We start from the raw sequence: 19170 nt of genomic DNA, 5'->3' as shown, positions 1-19170 counted from the left end.
ATGCCCTTTGGTGATGTTACCATTTTATTATCATCACTTAATGATGTTATGCCCATCTTTCCTAGGGGCATTACTAGGTGCCTTGGTTACTCATCTGCTCTCTGCTGCCATCTACTGGGCTTCAATTCTTCAGACTCATCCACTGGTTCTCTGTGCCCCTCTACTAAACGGTTGAGGTGAGAGGGTAGGTTGAGTCATTGAGTCTATATGACCCTATACCTAGCTAAGGGCAGCCCTTACCTACATTTTCTTTTCTTTTTTTCTCAGTCTTTTTACTTGTTCCTAATATTTCTTATTGTCTTGTGATGTCACTGAATTCTGTTATGCTCCGTTCTGTTTTTCAGCAAGCCCCATTCCTAGGGTAAGGTTTGCCACCTTCCATTCTAAGCCATTAATTCTTCCAGGTTTTTTCCCCTCCGGAGCTCCGATTTCACTTATCACTTGCTTCATTTTTTCTAGTTTCTAGTTTCGGAGTCTTTGTGGCCAAACCTTCTTTTCTCGAGGCCCCGCTTGTACGTGTGGAGTAATTCTCTTCTTTTCACCTCACCTCACAGGCTTCTCTTTACCCATAGTATTTCTCTGTTGTTTGGGGGCATTTTCTTCTATTTACTGACGTCTCCAGCCTCACTTTCTGAATTGGGCTTTTGTGCTGGAGCTGGACCAGATCTCCTCCCTTCTGAACTCATGGCTATGGTTGCCTCTGCTGCTGCAGACAGTCTGCATCTGATGACTAAACTGTCTTTGTCCTAAGACTGTCCACCCCTGGCTTCTGGGATCATCTCCTAATGGCCTAATATGGCCTAATATGGGCCTAATATAGATTTTTGCTATTTTTATCACCATCATCATTACCATCTGGGGAAAACATTATATGAAATTCTAGGCCTGTTCTGAGGAACAAAAGTCTATCGTACTTTTATCTGTGTATAACTTATCTATCAGCAAAACAAATCACGATCTGACGTTTATGTTTTCTTTATCTTACATAAAAGCAGGACACACACTGAAGATTCCATCTAAATTGTACTTAAAGTATTAAGATTATATCCATGACTTTTATGTTAACCTTAAAAAAAGTACTAGATCTCCTCCTCTACCATCCAATGCATTATCACAGTCAGGGGATGGTACAATTAACTATGCAAGCAGGTGGGCAGCATATAAAAACAGGTGAACTCAAGTCAGTTTAAGCCCAGAGGAAGAAATATAGCAGAACAGTGCAGGTCTGGAGAGATGGGTTACTTCAGTGGATATTTATATCCTGCTGTGTTGTCCCCGGGAAAAATCTTGTACATTGAACTCTCCTGAATGCCGCCTGAAGTCTTGGACACTTTGAACACCAAAAGGCTGGGAAGTGAGTACTCCATGTTACATTGTCAAAATTACAGTATACAAGGAGAATTTAATATTAAGTATTTTGTATGTTTAAAGAGAAAGTGTGCTTTTGTTCTTGATACTTTATATATTTATAATCTATTATATTTATATATTTATAACTATTATATATTTATAAATTATATTTATAAATATAATATATGAATATATTTATATTCTTTGACACTTTCTCCACATGTGGAAGTGCCTGGGACCCTGATAACAAGGAAATGTTTATTTCCTAGCTTCCCACATGGACCTAAATCAAAAGTTCTTAACCTGGGATCTGTGAAGTTCTAAAAAATATTTTGATAACTCCATTTCAGTGTAACTGGTTTCCTTGGTAATCCTTGAGGTTAAGAACTCCTAGGCTAGTGTATCAGATTAGTTTCAAATGTAAGGTCAGCCAATGGTTGCCAGGTGGTGTCTGGTTAGTGCTGCTGGCTCAGGTTGACAAGGTCTTGAGTCTGGGAAAACAGGTAGAGTTCATAGGAAAACAGAGGCATCCCCTAGAATGGGCTCAGATCCTGAGGCTGTGGCTATTGGCCATGTATCCTGATATCAAATGCCTGCTGGGTATAGACCATAGGTTTTAATCATTGCCAGAAGATGATTGTAGGTGAGCCTTTTCTTAATTAAGTAAAGTGAAGAGATTCTCACTCTTCGAAAGGAAAAAAGAGCCTCCTGGTTTCTTTGGCTTCTTTCAAGTCTCATCTCAGATCCCATCTTCAAGAAGCTTTTTCTGCAATCCCTCCTCATCCCCACTCCCTCACAGTTAATGGTTTCCCTCTGAGATTTTGTTGTTGTTGTTTGGTCTTTTAGTCATGTCTGACTCTTTGTGACTCCATGGACCTTCTATCCTCCACTATCTCTCAAAGTCTGTCCAAGCTCGTGTTCATTGTTTCCATGATGCTATCTATCCATTTCATCTTCTGCCAGTTCCTTCTCCTTTTGCCTTCAGTCTTTCCCAACATCAGGGTCTTTTCTAATGAGTCCTATCTTCTCATTATGTGGCCAAAGTATTTAAGCTTCAGTTTCAGTATTTGACTTTCCAATGAATATCCCGAATTAATTTAAGTATTGACTAATTTGATCTCTTTGTTGTCCAACAGACTCCCAAAAGTCTCACTGTCTTATCATGTTAGAGGAGCTTGCATAGCTCAATGAAACTATGAGCTATGCCATCGTAGGGTTACCCAAGATGGACAGGTCATAGTAGAGAGTTCTGACAAAAGGCGATCCACTGGAGAAGGAAATGGCACCCTCTGAGATTGCCTTTCATCTTTCCTGTATATATCTTGTATGCATATAGTTGTTTACATGTTGTCTCCTCTATTAGAAGGCAAGCTCCTTGAGGGCAGAGACTATATGTTTGCCTTTCTTTGTATCCCCAGTGTTTATCATAGTGAGTGTCACATAGCAAATACTTAATAAATTCTCGTTGACTTGACTTGAGCAAGTTGTCTGGCAAAGAAATAAGATTTATGAATTTAAACAAATTGAAATCAAAGTAGCTCCCTTTATTAGTTAACTTCAGCCCAGAAAGAAAATAGGATAGAATGCTAATAGTTGAAGAAGACATCAAACATCACATGGTAAGCTATTACTTATCAATGATAATGTAGCTAAAACACTTTTTCTAGTGAATTTTTCCACATTCAAGATTGATTAGTCCGTTGTCAAGCTCTGAAAATCAAAAGAATGTCAGGATCCATATAACAATACAGTGAAAGATAACGTAATCACGGTAGTCTCATCACAACTTACATAATGGCCTTAATTCTCCAATGCAAATCAACCTAGTTATTCAGCAACTGTAAATCCATGTTCCAGCAAGATCAGCAGAGAAGGGAGTAAGCAGAGATCCCTTTGTAAGACCTTTGCGTTTCTAAAGATATCAGAAGAAAAGAGTGTTTGATATTAATCTCTAAATCTTTCAGTCTATCTGAGAGATCTTACTTAGTCTTATAAAACCACAGAAAGTGGACTGACATTCTAAAGACGCCCATCTGCTGTAGGTTAAAATTCAGTAAAAGACTTGCTGCAAAATTTCACAAGGCCCAATGTGGAATCACCAAAACCATTTGAGGCAGCCACATGGTTGACTAGAAAGAGCATTGAAGTCAGGAAGTCCAGAGTCCAAATCCAATTTTGGAGAGTATTAGCTGTGTGACCCTGGGTAAGTCACTTAACCTCTATTTGCCTCAATTTCCTCATATGTAAAATGGGGTAACAATAGTACCTACTTCCCAGGGGTGTCAGGAAGATAAAATGAAATAGCATTTGTAAAGAAGTTTCAAAATCTCAAAGGTGCAGTAGCTATAATTTTGAATATTCAAACGATTATTTCAATTCAAATATTATTCAAATAGTTCAGTAATATTCAAAATATTCTGATTATTCAAATGGTTAATAGACAAAGTTCTAGGACAGTAACAAACTTGAAATCTATTGGGATAAGAGAATATTAGCAGACTGCATGTAATGGAAATTTAAATTCTTGACCCAAACTAATGTAAAAAAAGAGCATCACCACAGAATCATAATAAAATTTAGACATAGAAATCACATAGCCTGCCTCCCTCGTTTTATGGATGAAGAAATTGAGTCAGAGGAGTTATGATTTACCCAATTTTACATAGTTAATCAAAACAGAATAAGGATTTGAACTCAGTTCTTCAACTCAAAACCTAGAGCTCTTCCTACTGAACCTTGCTGCTTCCCTCACTAGTGAATAGTTCTAGACTAAGAGACTTCTTTCCATTAAGTCTTTTCTGACACTTTTATTATGTTTTGCCTTTTCTCTGGAGTTTAATAAGGGCTACTGTAAATGAGATAATGTTAGCTTGAATGTTTCCCTGGGCTCTGGGCCTCTCTTATATTCTGATATTCTCAGAGGAAATACAGGTAGGGAAAAAAAATGAGACAGATTCTGAGGTTCTTAGGGAAATTCTGGGTGGAGACACAAACCAAAGAGAATGATATTGGAGCAGATCTGGAGGTTGAATCTAGTTCCAGTAAAGCCAGAATTTGGGAATCTGGGCCACAGATTACAATAGAGGGTGTTTCGAAAGTCTTAGTACAGTTTTAGATTTGAATAGACTTTTGGGACACCCTGTATTTAAAATGTTTATTTTTCTGTCTTCTGACCAAAAAAGGCCCAGAGAACAAACCCAACACCTTTTGAGCACATTTCCATCTGAAAATCAAAGCTTACTCTCACTCTAAGTTTGACATCTTTTCCCTCCGGTCATAGCAGACGTTCTGTTAGGTCCATACCAAAATTTTCCCAGTATCCTACTACCCAGTAGAATTCTACTCAGTAAAATTTGTATAGCCTACAAACAGAAAATACTTTAGGTATATGGAGAATTTGGCCCAATCAATGAGCAATTTTTTTTTTTTTAAAAGAATACATTTCCTAAGTCATTCAATATAATGTTCTACCTAAGACACTTGATAGGAGTAGAGATCACCTTTGACCTATCCAGCTAAGTCTCTAACATTTCCTCATGCTGCCAAACCAAATGATTGTTGAGTATCAACGAAGAGTAAGAGTATAATCTCAAATTCTCCACATCTTTCTGTCAGTTACAAAGTGATAAAAGTGGGTTCCATTATTAAATATCGCTTGTGAAGCCTATTTGTTCCCTACTGACACCTTCATCAAAAATGCCCTTGATTTGTATTGTTGTTCAGTGATTTCAATCATGTCTTACTCTCCATGACTGCATTTGGGGTTTTCTTGGCAAAGATACTGGAGTGGGTTTTGATGGGGAAAGGAAAAGCCCTGGACTTTCCTACACCTGCCAAATCTCTAGCATTAGCATGAGGCTATAATCCTATCAACTGGCCTTTCATTATCTTCAATGCCCAATCTCTTAATTCTTTGTTACTCTTAATTGAGCGTAGCCCTCTATTGTCTATTACCTCCCCATGGCCCCTGGTTATTTCCCACTCTTGACCCTATCTAGACCCCATTCACTCCCATCAAGATCCTCCTTAGATCCCTCCCACAGTCTTTCCCTATATAAGGTCCATCTTGTCTCCATCAGATTCTTATAATCTAGCCAATAGCTCACAAATGTTCAGATTCCTTAAGAGTCTGGCCAATATGGCAGATCTTTAATAAACCTTGCCTTTAGCTGAAAAAAGGGTTGGATCAAATTCAGTCAGACAGAACCCACCTGCTGTGATTTTTGGGGTCCCAGCACCCTTAAACCTCTAAATTTCAACAGTTTGCCATTTCCTTCTCCAGCTCATTTTACAGATGAGGAAACTGAGGTGCAAGCAGGATTTGTGACTTGCCCAAGGTCACACAGCTAGTAAGTCTGAGGCCAGATTTAAACTCAGGTCTTCTTGACTCCAAGCCCCATGCTCTATCCATTTCTCCACCTAGCACCTAGCTGCCCCTTGATTTGTATACAGAGGACACAAAAATATTGTATAGATGGGAGCATAAGCATATAGGTCAGTAGTCATTGTTGTTTTCTTGGTCACTTTTTGGGTATTAACAGTGTCCAGGATTTTTCCTATACCTTTTGAATCTTTTTCTCCTTCAGGTACTTTGCATATTGATCCTTTAATAAATTATGTCCCCTCCAGCACAGGTCTCCTGTAGATGTACTCGTTCCAGTGTGGTGACTAGAGTGAAGGATGCCTGTTGGAAGGCCTATGTGTTTCACTGGTGTCCTGTCAATATCAAACAAAATCAAGTTGTAACCCCAACACATTAGGTGGATCCTCTGAAGCAAATCTACACAAGGTGATGAACTGGAGTTGCACAGGGCTGGCAGACACAGATGGCCTGCATCTTTGCCAGGTCGAACAGGAGAATGTCCCCACCAATGAGATCCCAGATCCTTTGGATTATTTGTGTACCATTGGATTATCAGGCACCATGTTAGATGCTGGGGATTCATACAAAAATAAAAATCTCTGCCTTTAAGGAGTTTACATTCTACTGGGGGTGGGTGCTGGGAGTACAATAATATGTACCCAGGTAGGTAAATACAAGCAATCTACAAAGTAAGTTTGTGGAGTAGGAGACCACTAGCAACAGGGGGAATCAGTAAAAGCCTGTTATAGGAGGTAGCTCCTGACCTACCATAGTTCACCACATAATCATCACCACTGAACAATCGCCACACCCTGGTATGGTTTTTTTTTCTTTTTCAGTCCAAAAATTGATTTATAATCTTTCATCACGTAATCTTCACATGGCATAATTCTGCTTGTCATGCCACTTAAAAGGTGAACAGAGCAGCAACGTATTCACCAGTGGCATATGGATATGCATTTATCTCTCCTGCAGCATTGAGAGCCAGGAGCCTAGAATTCTCAGCCCACGCGCTGTATTCAGTTTTAACTCATATTCATGAGTATTTCATGCATCCTAATCTTGTATCAAAGACAGTTTAGTAAGAAATGATTTTTAAGTAATACTGGCATAATTTTTTAAAGTTTCACATAATAGTCGCACCCCACTTTTTTTGCAAAAAAAAAAATGGCATAAAATCTGTGACAATTATGCAGTGAAATGCAGTAGATTCCAGGAGGTAGAAATTAGGGGGAACATTCCAGGCAGGAGGGGCCAGCCTGAGCAAAGAAGCAGAGTTGAAGTTTGGAGATGAAAAGTGTATGGGCAGCAGCTAGTTTGGCTGGAACATTGAGTGCATGAGGAGGAATGCTATGTGATCAGCCTGGAAAACCAGGTTCAAGCCAGATTGTGCGATGGCTTTAAATGCCAAGGAGAGAAGTTTGTATGTTATCCTAGAGGCTTCATGCAGCCGCTGAAGCTTCTCGAATAAGGAAGGAGGTGGCACAATCAGACCTATCATGTCATGGTATCAGTTTGGCAGCTGAGTGGAAAAATGCATTGAAGTGGAAAGGGACTGGAGACAAGGACAGTAATTATGAGGTTGCTACAGTTGATCCAAGTGAGAGGCAGTAAGGGCCCAAACTAAGATGTTATCCATGTGAGTGGAGAGGAAGGGACAGGTGCAAGAGATGTTGTAGAATTAGGATCAACAAGAAATAACAACTGTGACAGTCCTGGAGTCAGGAGGACCTGAGTTCAAATCCAGCCTCCAATGCTTGACACTTCCTAGCTGTGTGACCCTGGGCAAGTCACTTAACCCCGATTGCCTCACCAGAAAAAAGAAAGAAAGAAAGAAAAGAAAAAAAAAGAATTAACAACTGATTGTATGTCAGTGGTGATTAGTAGTGAAGAGTCAAGGATGTCTGACTTCTAGGGTACAAATATATAATTATAATATAATATAAAATAAAATACAAACCTAATTGACTATTTTGCACAGACATGTTGAGTTTGAGATGCACAGAAGACATCAAAGTGGGGGACTCCCAATAGACCATCAGAGATATAGGACTGGATTCAGGAGACAGATAAGGGATGGCTATTTGGGAGTCATCTGCATGGAACTAATCATAATTGAACCTGTGGTAGCTGATGAGATTACTTAGAGTCTATAGAGAGAATAGAAAGGTGTCCAGGACGGAGCCCTGAAGCATACCCATGCAAAGTGGGCAGGGCATGCCTGATAATCCTGTAGAAACTCCAGAGCAGGATCAGTCATATCAATAGGAAGAAAAAGCATTATCATAAAAACCAAGGAGGGAGACGTAACCCAGAGAAGCGAGTTATAAACAATGTGAGATATTGAAAGAGGTCAGGAAGAAGGAGGCCTAAGAATGAGGCCTTTGGATGTAACAATGTGTTATTGGCGCCTTTGGAGAGAACCATTTCAGACAAATAGTGGAGTCAGAAGCCGAAAGTCAGAGCCCTGAGAAATAGATGGAAGGAGAGGCAGTGGAGACTAAAGAATAAAGCTATGAGGGGGAAGAGAAAGAACCATGGCGTGAGGAGACTTGAGGGTCATCTGGGCATATTTGTACGTAACTTTGTGTAGCTGTGTTGTGTGAAAAGTTGTTTGGGCTTCCTTCTCCAAGGCTGCTCTCTGCCCGTGAAAGGGCACCTTAATTCAGTAGTTTTACTCATGTTTCGTTTAGAAGATCCTGTTTCCTCATTCTCTGATTCAGAACTGCTCTTTGATGGCCTTGTAGGAGGATTACCTGGTCTTTTAGTAGTTGTGCTTGAAGATCATCCAGGAATTTCCCTAGTAAACAATATATTAATTCATCTTTATGTAGACACTAGATATAGAAGAAGCACCCTAGACTTGTGGCCCCAGTTGACAGTAGAAGTCCATTTGCTTCTTAATGACAATCTAATTCAGGATGAAGCTTCATAGTGCTCCAGCTCATTCTGATTTGAGTGACGTGGAAAATAGAATAATCCCTCACGTATGCCTGTAAGTCAGGCAAGGTTCTCCTTTCATTGAAGGAAGAGGAATGAATGGTTCTTCCTTCCTTTTTGTGAGCAAACACTGGTCAGTTCCTTATGGTTGTTTTGATTTGTCCATCCATTTAGACTGAGAGTAGTGAGTGCATCAGGGAGCTAGGTGGCACATTTAATAGTGTCAGGCCTGGAGTCAGGAAGATTTATCTTCCCGAGTTCAAATCTGGCCTCAGACACTTACTAGCTGTGTGACCCTGGGCAAGTCACTTCACTCTGTTTGCCTCAGTTTCCTCAACTATAAAATGAGCTAGAGAAGGAAATGGCAAACTGCCCTAGTATCTTTGCCAAGAAAACCCCAAGTGGGATCACGAAGAGTCAGAAATGACTGAAAAGACTAAACAGCAAAGCAAGTGCATCATTGTTTTCTGAAGCACCCATCATGCTATTAGTACTCAGTGAATGCTAATTCATCTAAGTAATGGTGATTAGCGGAGCATGTGACTTTCACATAGGATGTGCCTTTTCTTATCCATATGGTAAACTTTGATGGCTTATGGATTTCCAAATATCATTATTTTAGCTCATAGTTCCTATAATGAGAGCTTGGTATAGTGGATAGGGTACTAGATTGGTAGTTGAGAAGACCTGGGTTCAAATGCTACCTCAGCTACTTACTTGTTGAGGCAAGTCACTTAACTTATCAGTACCTCAGATTCCTCATTTGTAAAATGAAAGAGTTGGTTTCTTTGGCCCATCCTAAGACCTTCCAGGTCTAAATATATGATCCTAACTTCTTTATTATTTATTATAATAACTATTATTACATTTTTTGTAATTGTAATTATAATTATATTATTATATTCAATTTACATATATTAGAATTATATAGAGTATATAATTATATGGTTATATATGATATAACTTATGTATGATATAATTATACAATGTTATATAATTATATATTACATTATATAATATATAATTTGTATCATGTTATTCCTTTCCTATACATAATTATGTGTGTTATTATATATTATAATAATAACTATGAGCTAAAACCATGTGAATGTGATGATCTTAGATGAAAGTCCTCTGTCACATACTCTGCTACTCATCATTACTTGGATGAATTAGCATTCACTGAGTACTTTTGTAAGCTACAGTAGCCAAATATTAAAGGTGTGCCTGGTAATGCAGATAGACCCATCTTTCCCAGAAATGAACCCACGTCCTAAAAGTTAGACTTGTAATCCAAACAAAAGCAGTATCATCCAAATTGAGATTATTTTATCATAAAATGAACTCCCTCATGTCCTGATGTATTTGTATCAACTGGAACATCTCATGTATGTGAGCCCCTCAGAAAAGCTACCCCTGGACCAAAGTAACCTGGGGTCCACCTCTATTCAGAACTGCTTGTGAGCTTTCACTGGTGTATTTACTTTTGTCTGGTACAGGCACTATGAAATTCACCACCTGCTTGGTGGAAACACTGGGATTAGAATTCAAGCATTATGTGCTTTTCCCACCATACCAAGATATCTTCTCTGGCTTAATCAGTGCAATATATACAAGCTTGGTTATTATCAAATGTTATCTTATCTTCATAACATTAAAAAATTATGTTTAAAATGCTTTGAGATTCTTTAAGCACTATATTTTTGGGAGCTGTTTTCATACCACCCTTAAATGGCCTGAAGACTTAATGACTTATTTACAACTCAAAAAATGAATGAATGAATGGATGAATGAATGAATGAATAAAGCATTTATTAAGTTCTTGCTATGGGTAAAGCACTGTGCTAAATAGAAATAGAAAAGTAAGACAGTCCTTGCCCACAAGGAGCTAGCATTCTAGTAGGGGAGATAATGTGTATGGAATGTTTCAGCTCCAAGTTAGATGGAAGATTCCCAAGGTTCTTAGGGTACAGTGGCAAAGAAGATGCTATGCTTCATCTTCAATATCATTTCCACTGATAAAATTATGTAAGTTTCCAATACTGAACCATTTAACGGTGCCAAGGACTTTCCTTTCTGGATCTTCAGTAGTGGTGGGAGTAGCATCTGCAACAGCAATTGCCAGTCTGTGTCTCCACAGATGGGGCAGCTAGGTGGTGCCATGTTGCACAGAGCGCCAGGCCTGGAATCAGGAAGACTCCGCTTTGTGAGTTCAAATCTTGCCTCAGATATTTCCTAGCTTTGTGACCCTGGGCAAGTCACTTACCCCTGTTTGCCTCAGTTTCTCATTTGTAAAATGAACTGGAGAAGGAAATGGCAAACCACTCCAGTATCTTTGCCAAGAAAACTCCAAGTGGGGTCACAAAGAGAAAGACACAGATGAAATCACTGAACAATAACACATCAATACAACCAGTTCCTCTTGAGTACTTTTCAGTTCTACCCAGCCTCGTGGACCTAAGCTTACATACCTTTCAACCGGGGGGGAACTGAGATGTATTTAAAATACTTTTCACTCTTGCCCATAGTTAAAAATCTATTTTATGTAGGACATTTTGGTCTTTATTTTTTTTAGGGCCCTCTCTCAAGATGATCAGGACGACACTCACCTCAAAATGGAGGATATAATCCAAATAGTAAGTGTGCCCACATTTTTATCCCATCACCATAGGTTAAGTCTTTGAGCATGAGTAGCCATTACCACAGAGTAGCCATTGAGTTAGCATTTGACTGGATGCTCCTTGAAAAGACCATCACTATGTTGGGGGGCATAGTTTCAATTTGTTATGAAGGTTTTTTTTCTCTCTTTGTCTCTCAGTGGGAGGGGCAGGAGGGAAGTTGTAAGGTTTACGAAGTGCTTTCTCTTTTTTTTTAATTAATTTTTTTTTAATTAACAAGCATGCATTTTAATAGAAAAAAATTTAATTAAAAAAAAAGAGAGAAAGCGTTTTGTAAACCTTAAACCTTCTCTAAATATGAGATGACACTGTATGGCCGATTCTCTGAGGTGAACTTGTCACCATCTCTAAGCCTGGCTTAGAGTTGTTATGTTCAGTGATCAGTGTTGGGGTTTGAAGATTTTGAGCTCTTAAAAACCTACTTGTTTCAGAAATGGAAGCTGAAAGCCAATGTTTTGCCACAGTAGAAGTAAAATGTGGTGGTGTGCTCTCAGTCCTGACCCAAATGAGTTAGAAGACAGGCTCGGACTGCAGAAGAACCACTCTCACTGGAGACAAAGGACCTGGGTTCAAATCATGACTGATCCATTATTGTTCTGTATAAACCTGGCTAAGTTATTTAACTTTTCTAGGCCTCAGTTTATGTACCTATAAAATGGGCTGGTTGGAGTAAATTAACTCTGAGGTCCCTACTAGCTGAAGTTCTATGATCTGACGACAAGATTAAAGAAACGTTTATATAGTTAATGTTGAATTTCTCTTGCTTTCTTGCAGCCTGACTGTCCTAAAGCGGAATGCTTTGAAACCCTGTCAGCCATGGAACTTGCTGAGCAGATCACGCTGTTAGATCACATCGTGTTCAGGAGCATCCCCTATGAGTAAGTGCCCACCACCACAGCTCCCAAGAACCTCTAGAGTTGCTCTTTGGGCGGGCATCCCTGCCTCTAGTTGTTGGAGAGGTCCGTGCCAATGCGCATGGGTACCCTCTGCAGGAGCAGGCTTAAATGTTGACTTGATCCTACTGAAATGTATTCCAAGCCTGTTTATGTTTGTGAGAGGCTGCCTTGCTTCTCTGTGTCAACTCTTAAGCAGTCCCCGACATGCCCCTAGATTTCAGAATCCACAGAAATCTTTCCCTAGTTATCTGGGCCAGCAGCAGCCTCTTCCCTTTCAATTCTTTTGAATCACTGCAAGAATTTCTATAGTTCTGGCTCCTGTCTTGCCTCAAGGTAAAACAAACAAACAAACAAAAGGACTGACCTGAGGCCGGCAGAGAATGTGTTAGGACAGTCCTGTCATACTCTGATACAAAAAGGGGCCACTGATCCATACCTAGGGATCCCTGCCGGCCACATGTTGACTTAGTTTTAAAATTTAATATCATCTATTGCTGTATTTTTATCTATTACTGTATTTTTATTTATCTCGTTAAATATTTCCCAGTTATGTTTTAATCTGGTTTGGGCTGCACTTGGCCACATGGTTGACACCTCTGAGTTAGGGGATTATTAGGGGATATTTTCAGTCACCTAGTATCTATATAGCACCTATTCGGGCCAGGCACTGAGCTAAGGATCTGAAGAGTTGCTTCTGAGAAACATGTGAATGAACATGTAGGCTTAGGAATGGTAAATACTAGAACCTTGAAGGCTTTGGGCAAATTAGACTGGGTGGTTTCAGTCCAGTGAATCACAGCTCTACCAAACTCGACATGCCTTGATGCTGATGGAGACAGAGCACCCATCTGGGCCTACTTTTCCAATGCCTCCTCATCCTGGCATGTCAGGTACCCGAAGGGTAACTATTTCTCCCCTCAGAATTCTAGGAGTAACCCTGAGGAGCTGTTTTTCTACTGTTGTTGCCCAGGAGCCCTCACTGAATACCAGCCAGCCAGACTTAATTATGTTTTAGAAAGGAGTATTTACTAAGATGTTATAGTAAAAACACCCCTTCCCAAGTCTGTGACCTACTCTTGCACACAAAAGACCCCTGGGGGAAATGGGTTCAAGCTTACAAAACACATGTGACAAAGGGGCAGCTCAGAGTTCCTGATGCAGCTGGAGGGGTAATGGAGAGAGAACTGGGCCTGGAATCGGGAAGACTTGAGGTCAAATTTGGTTTCAGACCCCTACTATGTATATCACCCTGGGAAATTTATTTAACCTCTGTTTTCCTCAGTTTCCTCAGTTGTGAAATGGGCAGCTTAACATGTTATCATGAGGATCAGATGAGATATTTGTAAAAAGCAATTAGTGGAGTACCTGGCACACTGTAGGTGCTATATAAATGCTTATTCCCATTCCCTCTTGATTATTGAAACTCCTTCTCTCCCTTTGTGGAGTCCTCATGGTTTCCCTTTGGTATATGTTGCCCTCTGTAGAGTCCTGAGGCTGTCCTTCTTCTGTGTCTAGTTCAAGCGTGTCTGTTGGTTCCCAGTGTAGATGCTACCATCTGTCACTGCTGCTCCAACGATACTACATCAGTGCTGATGGGAAAGTCCAGTTCTCTCAACTTTTCAAATGTCACAAGGCTTTCCATCGAGGGTTAAGGGGCAAAAGGAGAGAGTTTGCCTGCTTCCCCCTCAATGATTTCCTCTCTGGGGCAATCCTGCTATTATAATGCCAGTTTACCAATTGGCTTGCTGTTTTATCCAAGCCTCACAGGGTACAACTAATCCTCTGCATTTAACTACAAGATATTTTTTTCCTTTGTGGCATTATCCACTTTCATTCAGTCCATACACAGTTTACCCTTTTGACAGATTCCATAACTCAGTCAAAGAGTTGTTTTCCCTAATAAAGGTATCAGGGTATGGAGCAACTTCTCAGTTGAATTAATTGGGGTTGAGGAATGTGGGATATCCCTCTTACAGGTAAAAGGAAAGGATACAAAAGATGCTGCTCGCAATTGACAATTTTTGTCAGCGTGTCTGGTCTTGGGAATTCAAACTGAGTCTCTGACTTAGCTAAAGCTTAGTGGCATGGGAATATTTTTGGTTTCTGGAATACTACTTGATTTCTCTATTCATTGGTTTATATTATTTTGTCTTTTCTGGCAATCAGAAATGTCTCTGTAGTGATCTTATGGCAGGGAAAGTACCAAACATTTGTGTAAGAAAATGAGAAACTGAAAAAATCCTTCTCTTACTGGCCCTGAGATGGCAAAACTGGAACAATTATAGCTGTGAGCTATTATAAATTAGAGTGGAAACCATCTAAGGTGTTCAGTAAAACTGAAGTGGGGCATATCAATCCTGGACAAGGCCCAGAATTGTTGATACATTTAATATTATTAAAATTAATAATATGAAAGGACTTTGTAAACTGTAAGGTACTATATAAATATGAGCTAGTGTTATCATCATTATTATTTTCATATCTACCATTTTTTAAAGCCAATTGACCTTAGCTGTTGTTTGTTTGTTTCTTAAACTTTCAGAGAATTTCTTGGGCAGGGTTGGATGAAATTGGATAAAAATGAAAGAACACCCTCCATTATGAAAACCAGCCAGCACTTTAATGATGTGAGTAATCATAAAAAGTAAAAGACTTTTGGATACACTCCAGGAATGTGAAAGTCAAGGTTTAAACCTTCCCCCTTTAAAACAAATGCTTTAATTTTTTTTTAATCCAGAGGTGATGGAACGTTAAAGCTAACTTTAAAATCCTCCAAGAGCACAAAAAGAAGCAATTACTTTTGGTTTCATGACTAAGTGTCTAGCATTTTGATGCTATTCAAGTGTGGCTAAGTAGAAGGTTCCAAACTGAATTAAAAATTCTTGCTACTTTAATGAGATATTGGTAATGCATATCTCTTCATCAAAATGCAGCAGGGCAATATGTGACCTCAGTTGTCATCATTTTTCTTAATGAATGGATCTGGGTAATTTTCCATCTCTGGTCCACCTTTTACCTCTCTGCCAAGAAAACCCCAAATGGTGTCACAAAGAATCAGACGTGACTCCACAGCATTAACAACTGGGCAGCGAGGTGGAGCAGTGGAGAGCGTGCCAAGCTTGGAGTCAAGAAGACTCATTTTCCTGAGTTCCAGTCTGGCCTCATACACTCACTGGCTGTGTGACCCTGGGCAAGTCACTTAACCCTGATTGCCTCAGTTTCCTCATCTGTGAAATGAGCTGGAGAAGGAAATGACAAACCACTCCAGTATCTTTGCCAAGAAAACTCCAAATGACATCATGACGATTTGGACATGAACTGAAATGAATGAACAACTTGCAGATATGGTCTTATCAAAGAAATTATCACCTCCCACACTCTGGATACTTTGTTTCTTTCTCCTACTGCATTTTAAGAGCATATCAACTTTTATGGCTGCCCTGTCACATGCTTGGTCAGCAGTCCTCTATCCACTGAGAGATCTCTCCCAAATGGTACTTTTTTATGTGTTACTGTAATAATTGAGACTCATAATGATGACCTTGAAGAACTTCAAGACCCTTTTGAATTGTCAAAAGAATTAAATTATGTTTAATATCCAATTTAATAAACATTAACTGGTCACTTTGTACAAGTCACCATGCTAAACAATGGATATGTGATGGTTACTATTTTTGGTGTTAAGCATCCTATTCTAATTCTTTGTCAAGTGGGACTCTATGTATGCTGTATATGATTAACAAAAATATCCCATTCACCGGCCCTGCAAAGAGTTTCTCTCTCCACTCTAGAGATGCATGAAGTTTCATTAGTTAATTTTTGTAGGGAGCTTAAGTGCCTGCAGCAAGTTGCACCTTGAGTAGTATTATCATCTTCCTTTTATTGTCTGAGTTAAATAACAGGCTTGTTTTTCCCAAATGCTTCCCTTTAAGTCTCACTTCTTCTTGGCTTTGTATGTTAGATGAGTAACCTTGTGGCCTCCCAGATAATGAATTATGCTGATGTCAGCTCCCGGGCCAATTCCATTGAGAAATGGGTCGCTGTTGCAGATATCTGTCGATGCATGCACAACTACAATGGAGTGTTGGAAATCACCTCGGCCTTAAATAGAAGTGCAATCTACAGGCTGAAGAAAACTTGGGCCAAAGTCTCTAAACAGGTAAGTAACGATGAGCTACAGATATCATTCCAAAGATGACTTTCACTTAAAAGGTAGAGGCCACTGAACTGAGTGCCAAGATAAATATTGCTAATTAGGAAATCATTTAATAAAGTGAGCAGTGCAGTTGCCAAAGTGAGGTGCCCACTTGGATAATTATTGTGCTCTTGACACTAATTAATCTTCCTTCTGTTCATTTCAAAACCAATAATTTTAAGGAAAAAAATAATTTAAACCAAAACATTTGCAAAAATATTTGGGGAAGAAAACCTAACTTCATTAGTTGTCAGATTAGAATATTTTTCTACAAATCCCTAGGCCCAGGTAGCTTCCTAGAAAGCTCACTTTGCTACTGCTAGTCTAGATTTTTCCCCCCAATTAATAAGCATTCGCTTTCTTTCTCCCTTTCCTCTCCCCCAGGGGAAGGGGGGTAGAGGGGACAAAGCCCCTGCAACAAATATGCATAATCAAGCAAAACAAATTCTCATGTTGGCCATGTCAAAAAATGTATGTCTTACTCTTCATATCTAGCCCATCCATCCCTTCAACTTCAGGAGATGGGTACCATGTTTCATCATGAATCCTCTAGAATCATGATTGATCATTCCATTGATCAGAATTCTGGAGTCTTTTAAAATTATTTATTTTTAGAATGTTGTTAGAGTATTACACATTTTCTCTAGTTCTCCTAACATCACTGCATTACTTAAACACGAGGTTCAAGTGATATCCCAGATCTCACCACTTTTCCATCTGTATAGATTTCTACTTATGCTTCCCAATTACATTAGATAAATTCCTTCCTCCCATTCCTTCTCTTTTTTTTTCCTTAGCGTATCCTTTCCCTTCTTCCTTTCTACTCAGCTCTGATCTTTACATCAGGAATGCTTGGAAGTTCTCAAATTCATTAAAGGTCCATTTTTCCCCATAGGATTATACTCATTTTTGTTGGATAGATTATTCTCAGTTGTAAGCCTATATCTTTTGCTTTTTGGAATATCATATTGCAAGGTCCTTAATAGTGGTAGCTGTTCATTTTTGTGTGATCCCAACTGTTATGGTTCCTTGATACTTGAACTTTTTTTTCAAGCTGCTTTGACTTGGAAGCTCTGGATTTTGGCCATGACATTAATAGGACTTTTCATTTGGGGGGTGTCTTTTAGTTAGTGACCAGTGCCCTTTGGTTCTACTATCTAGGCAATTTTCTTTTGTAATTTCTTGATATATGGTATCTGGGCTCTTTTTTTTTTCCAGATAGTCCAGTGATTCTTAAATTATCTCTCCTTGATTTATTTTCTAGGTCAGTTTTTTTTAAAATAAAAGATAACTTATTTTGGGGGTGGGAGGTTCTGAATTTTTTGATTTTTTTTAATATTTCTTATTATTTTGTAGCATCACTAACTTCTCTTTGGTCCATTAGAATTTTCAGGGAGTATGTTACTTATGTTAGCTTTTGTACTTTTCATGCTAAGATGTTAATTCTCCTTTTAAATCTCTGTAACTTTTATTTCTTTGTCAGTTATTTCCTTAATCCCTCTCATTTTATTGATACAATTTTAAAACTCATTTTTGACACTTGCATTATTTCTTCCAGGGATTCTAATTGATCTTATAGACAATCTTTGTTTTTCTTTAAGGCTATTTAAAGGTGTTTTGGAGTTATTTTTCTCTTTTGGGTTTGTGTCTTGGGCATCCTGGGCCTCATAATAGCTCTTAAAAACAACAACAACAACAACAACAACAACTCATTCTTCCAGTGTTCAGGAATTGCTTGCCTGGCCAGCAGCTCTGGGGGGCTGCATCTGTGGTCCTGGCCCCTCTAGGAAACCCCTTCACTACTGCCCTTGGTCAACTCTGCACTGCTGGCCTGACTCAGAAATCTAGCCAGGGTCTACGATCCTAGCCCATCCCTCTTCCTTTGTTTCTGCCCTGGTCATTTGCCTATAGGTTGTACTGGAAATATAACCTACTGTAGTTTCTATATCCCAGTCACTACTAAGTCCTATGGACCACTCTACCATCTTCATTAATCTTTCTCCAGTCTGGTTCTTTATTAACCAACACAATGAAGTAATAAGAATCCAAGCCAGCAGCAGTACATCTCACTTTCTCCTAAAATTGAGATTGGAATACTCCAAGGGGAGAGAGGGGAAATGTCATTGAGTAAATAGAGTTGGCCTCAGCTTTTTTCCCCCTCTTTAACTATCTCCTAGTTTTGCTAGTCTGATCCCAAAGTCTCATCACTGCTTTTTAAAGGTAATTTTCATCCCTTTTTTCTAGCTCCTATTCCAGCATTTCACAGTCTTCTTTAAGAATACTATCAAACTTTGCCAGTAGGGCAATTTATTTTACTTTTTAAAGTAACATTTTATTTCCTCCCAATTACATGTAAAAAACAGTTTTTAACATTTGTTTTTTTTTAATTTTAAGTTTCAAATTCTATGCCTCTCTTCCTTTCCTCCCCCCTCCCTGAGATGGTAAACAATCTGATATAGATTATATGAATGTAATCATGTAAAACATTTCCATATCATTCATCTTGTGAAAGAAGAGTCGAACAAAAAAAAAAAAGAAAGTGAAAACTAGTGTGTTTCAGTCCATATTCAGATAACATCAGTTCTTTCTCTGGATACAGATAACATTTTTCACTATGAACCCTTTGGGATTGGTTGTGTTGGATCATCATCATTGCTGAGAATAGCTAAGTCATTTACCATTATTCATTGTACAGTATTGCTATTACTGTGTACAATGTTCTCCTGCTTCTGTTCACTTTGCATCAGT

At 39.0% G+C, this 19170-nt stretch overlaps 1 protein-coding gene across 3 annotated transcripts in view; it reads left to right on the top strand.

The window, feature by feature from the left end:
• RASGRF2 (Ras protein specific guanine nucleotide releasing factor 2) overlaps positions 1-19170 on the top strand; it is a 318717-nt gene that overhangs the window by 288481 nt on the left and 11066 nt on the right. For all 3 annotated transcript variants that reach the window (XM_027864223.1, XM_027864221.1, XM_027864220.1), the window contains exons 20-23: positions 11229-11289; positions 12106-12209; positions 14770-14854; positions 16189-16386. In XM_027864223.1, the coding sequence (XP_027720024.1) occupies positions 11229-11289; positions 12106-12209; positions 14770-14854; positions 16189-16386 (448 nt within the window). The remainder of the gene's footprint in view (positions 1-11228; positions 11290-12105; positions 12210-14769; positions 14855-16188; positions 16387-19170) is intronic.

Source organism: Vombatus ursinus, unplaced genomic scaffold (genome assembly GCF_900497805.2).
Source record: "Vombatus ursinus unplaced genomic scaffold, bare-nosed wombat genome assembly UNPS02014774.1, whole genome shotgun sequence".
Lineage (NCBI taxonomy): Eukaryota > Metazoa > Chordata > Mammalia > Diprotodontia > Vombatidae > Vombatus > Vombatus ursinus.
The sequence above is the reverse complement of the archived record's forward strand: the minus strand, read 5'-3'. Positions and strand labels throughout refer to the sequence as shown.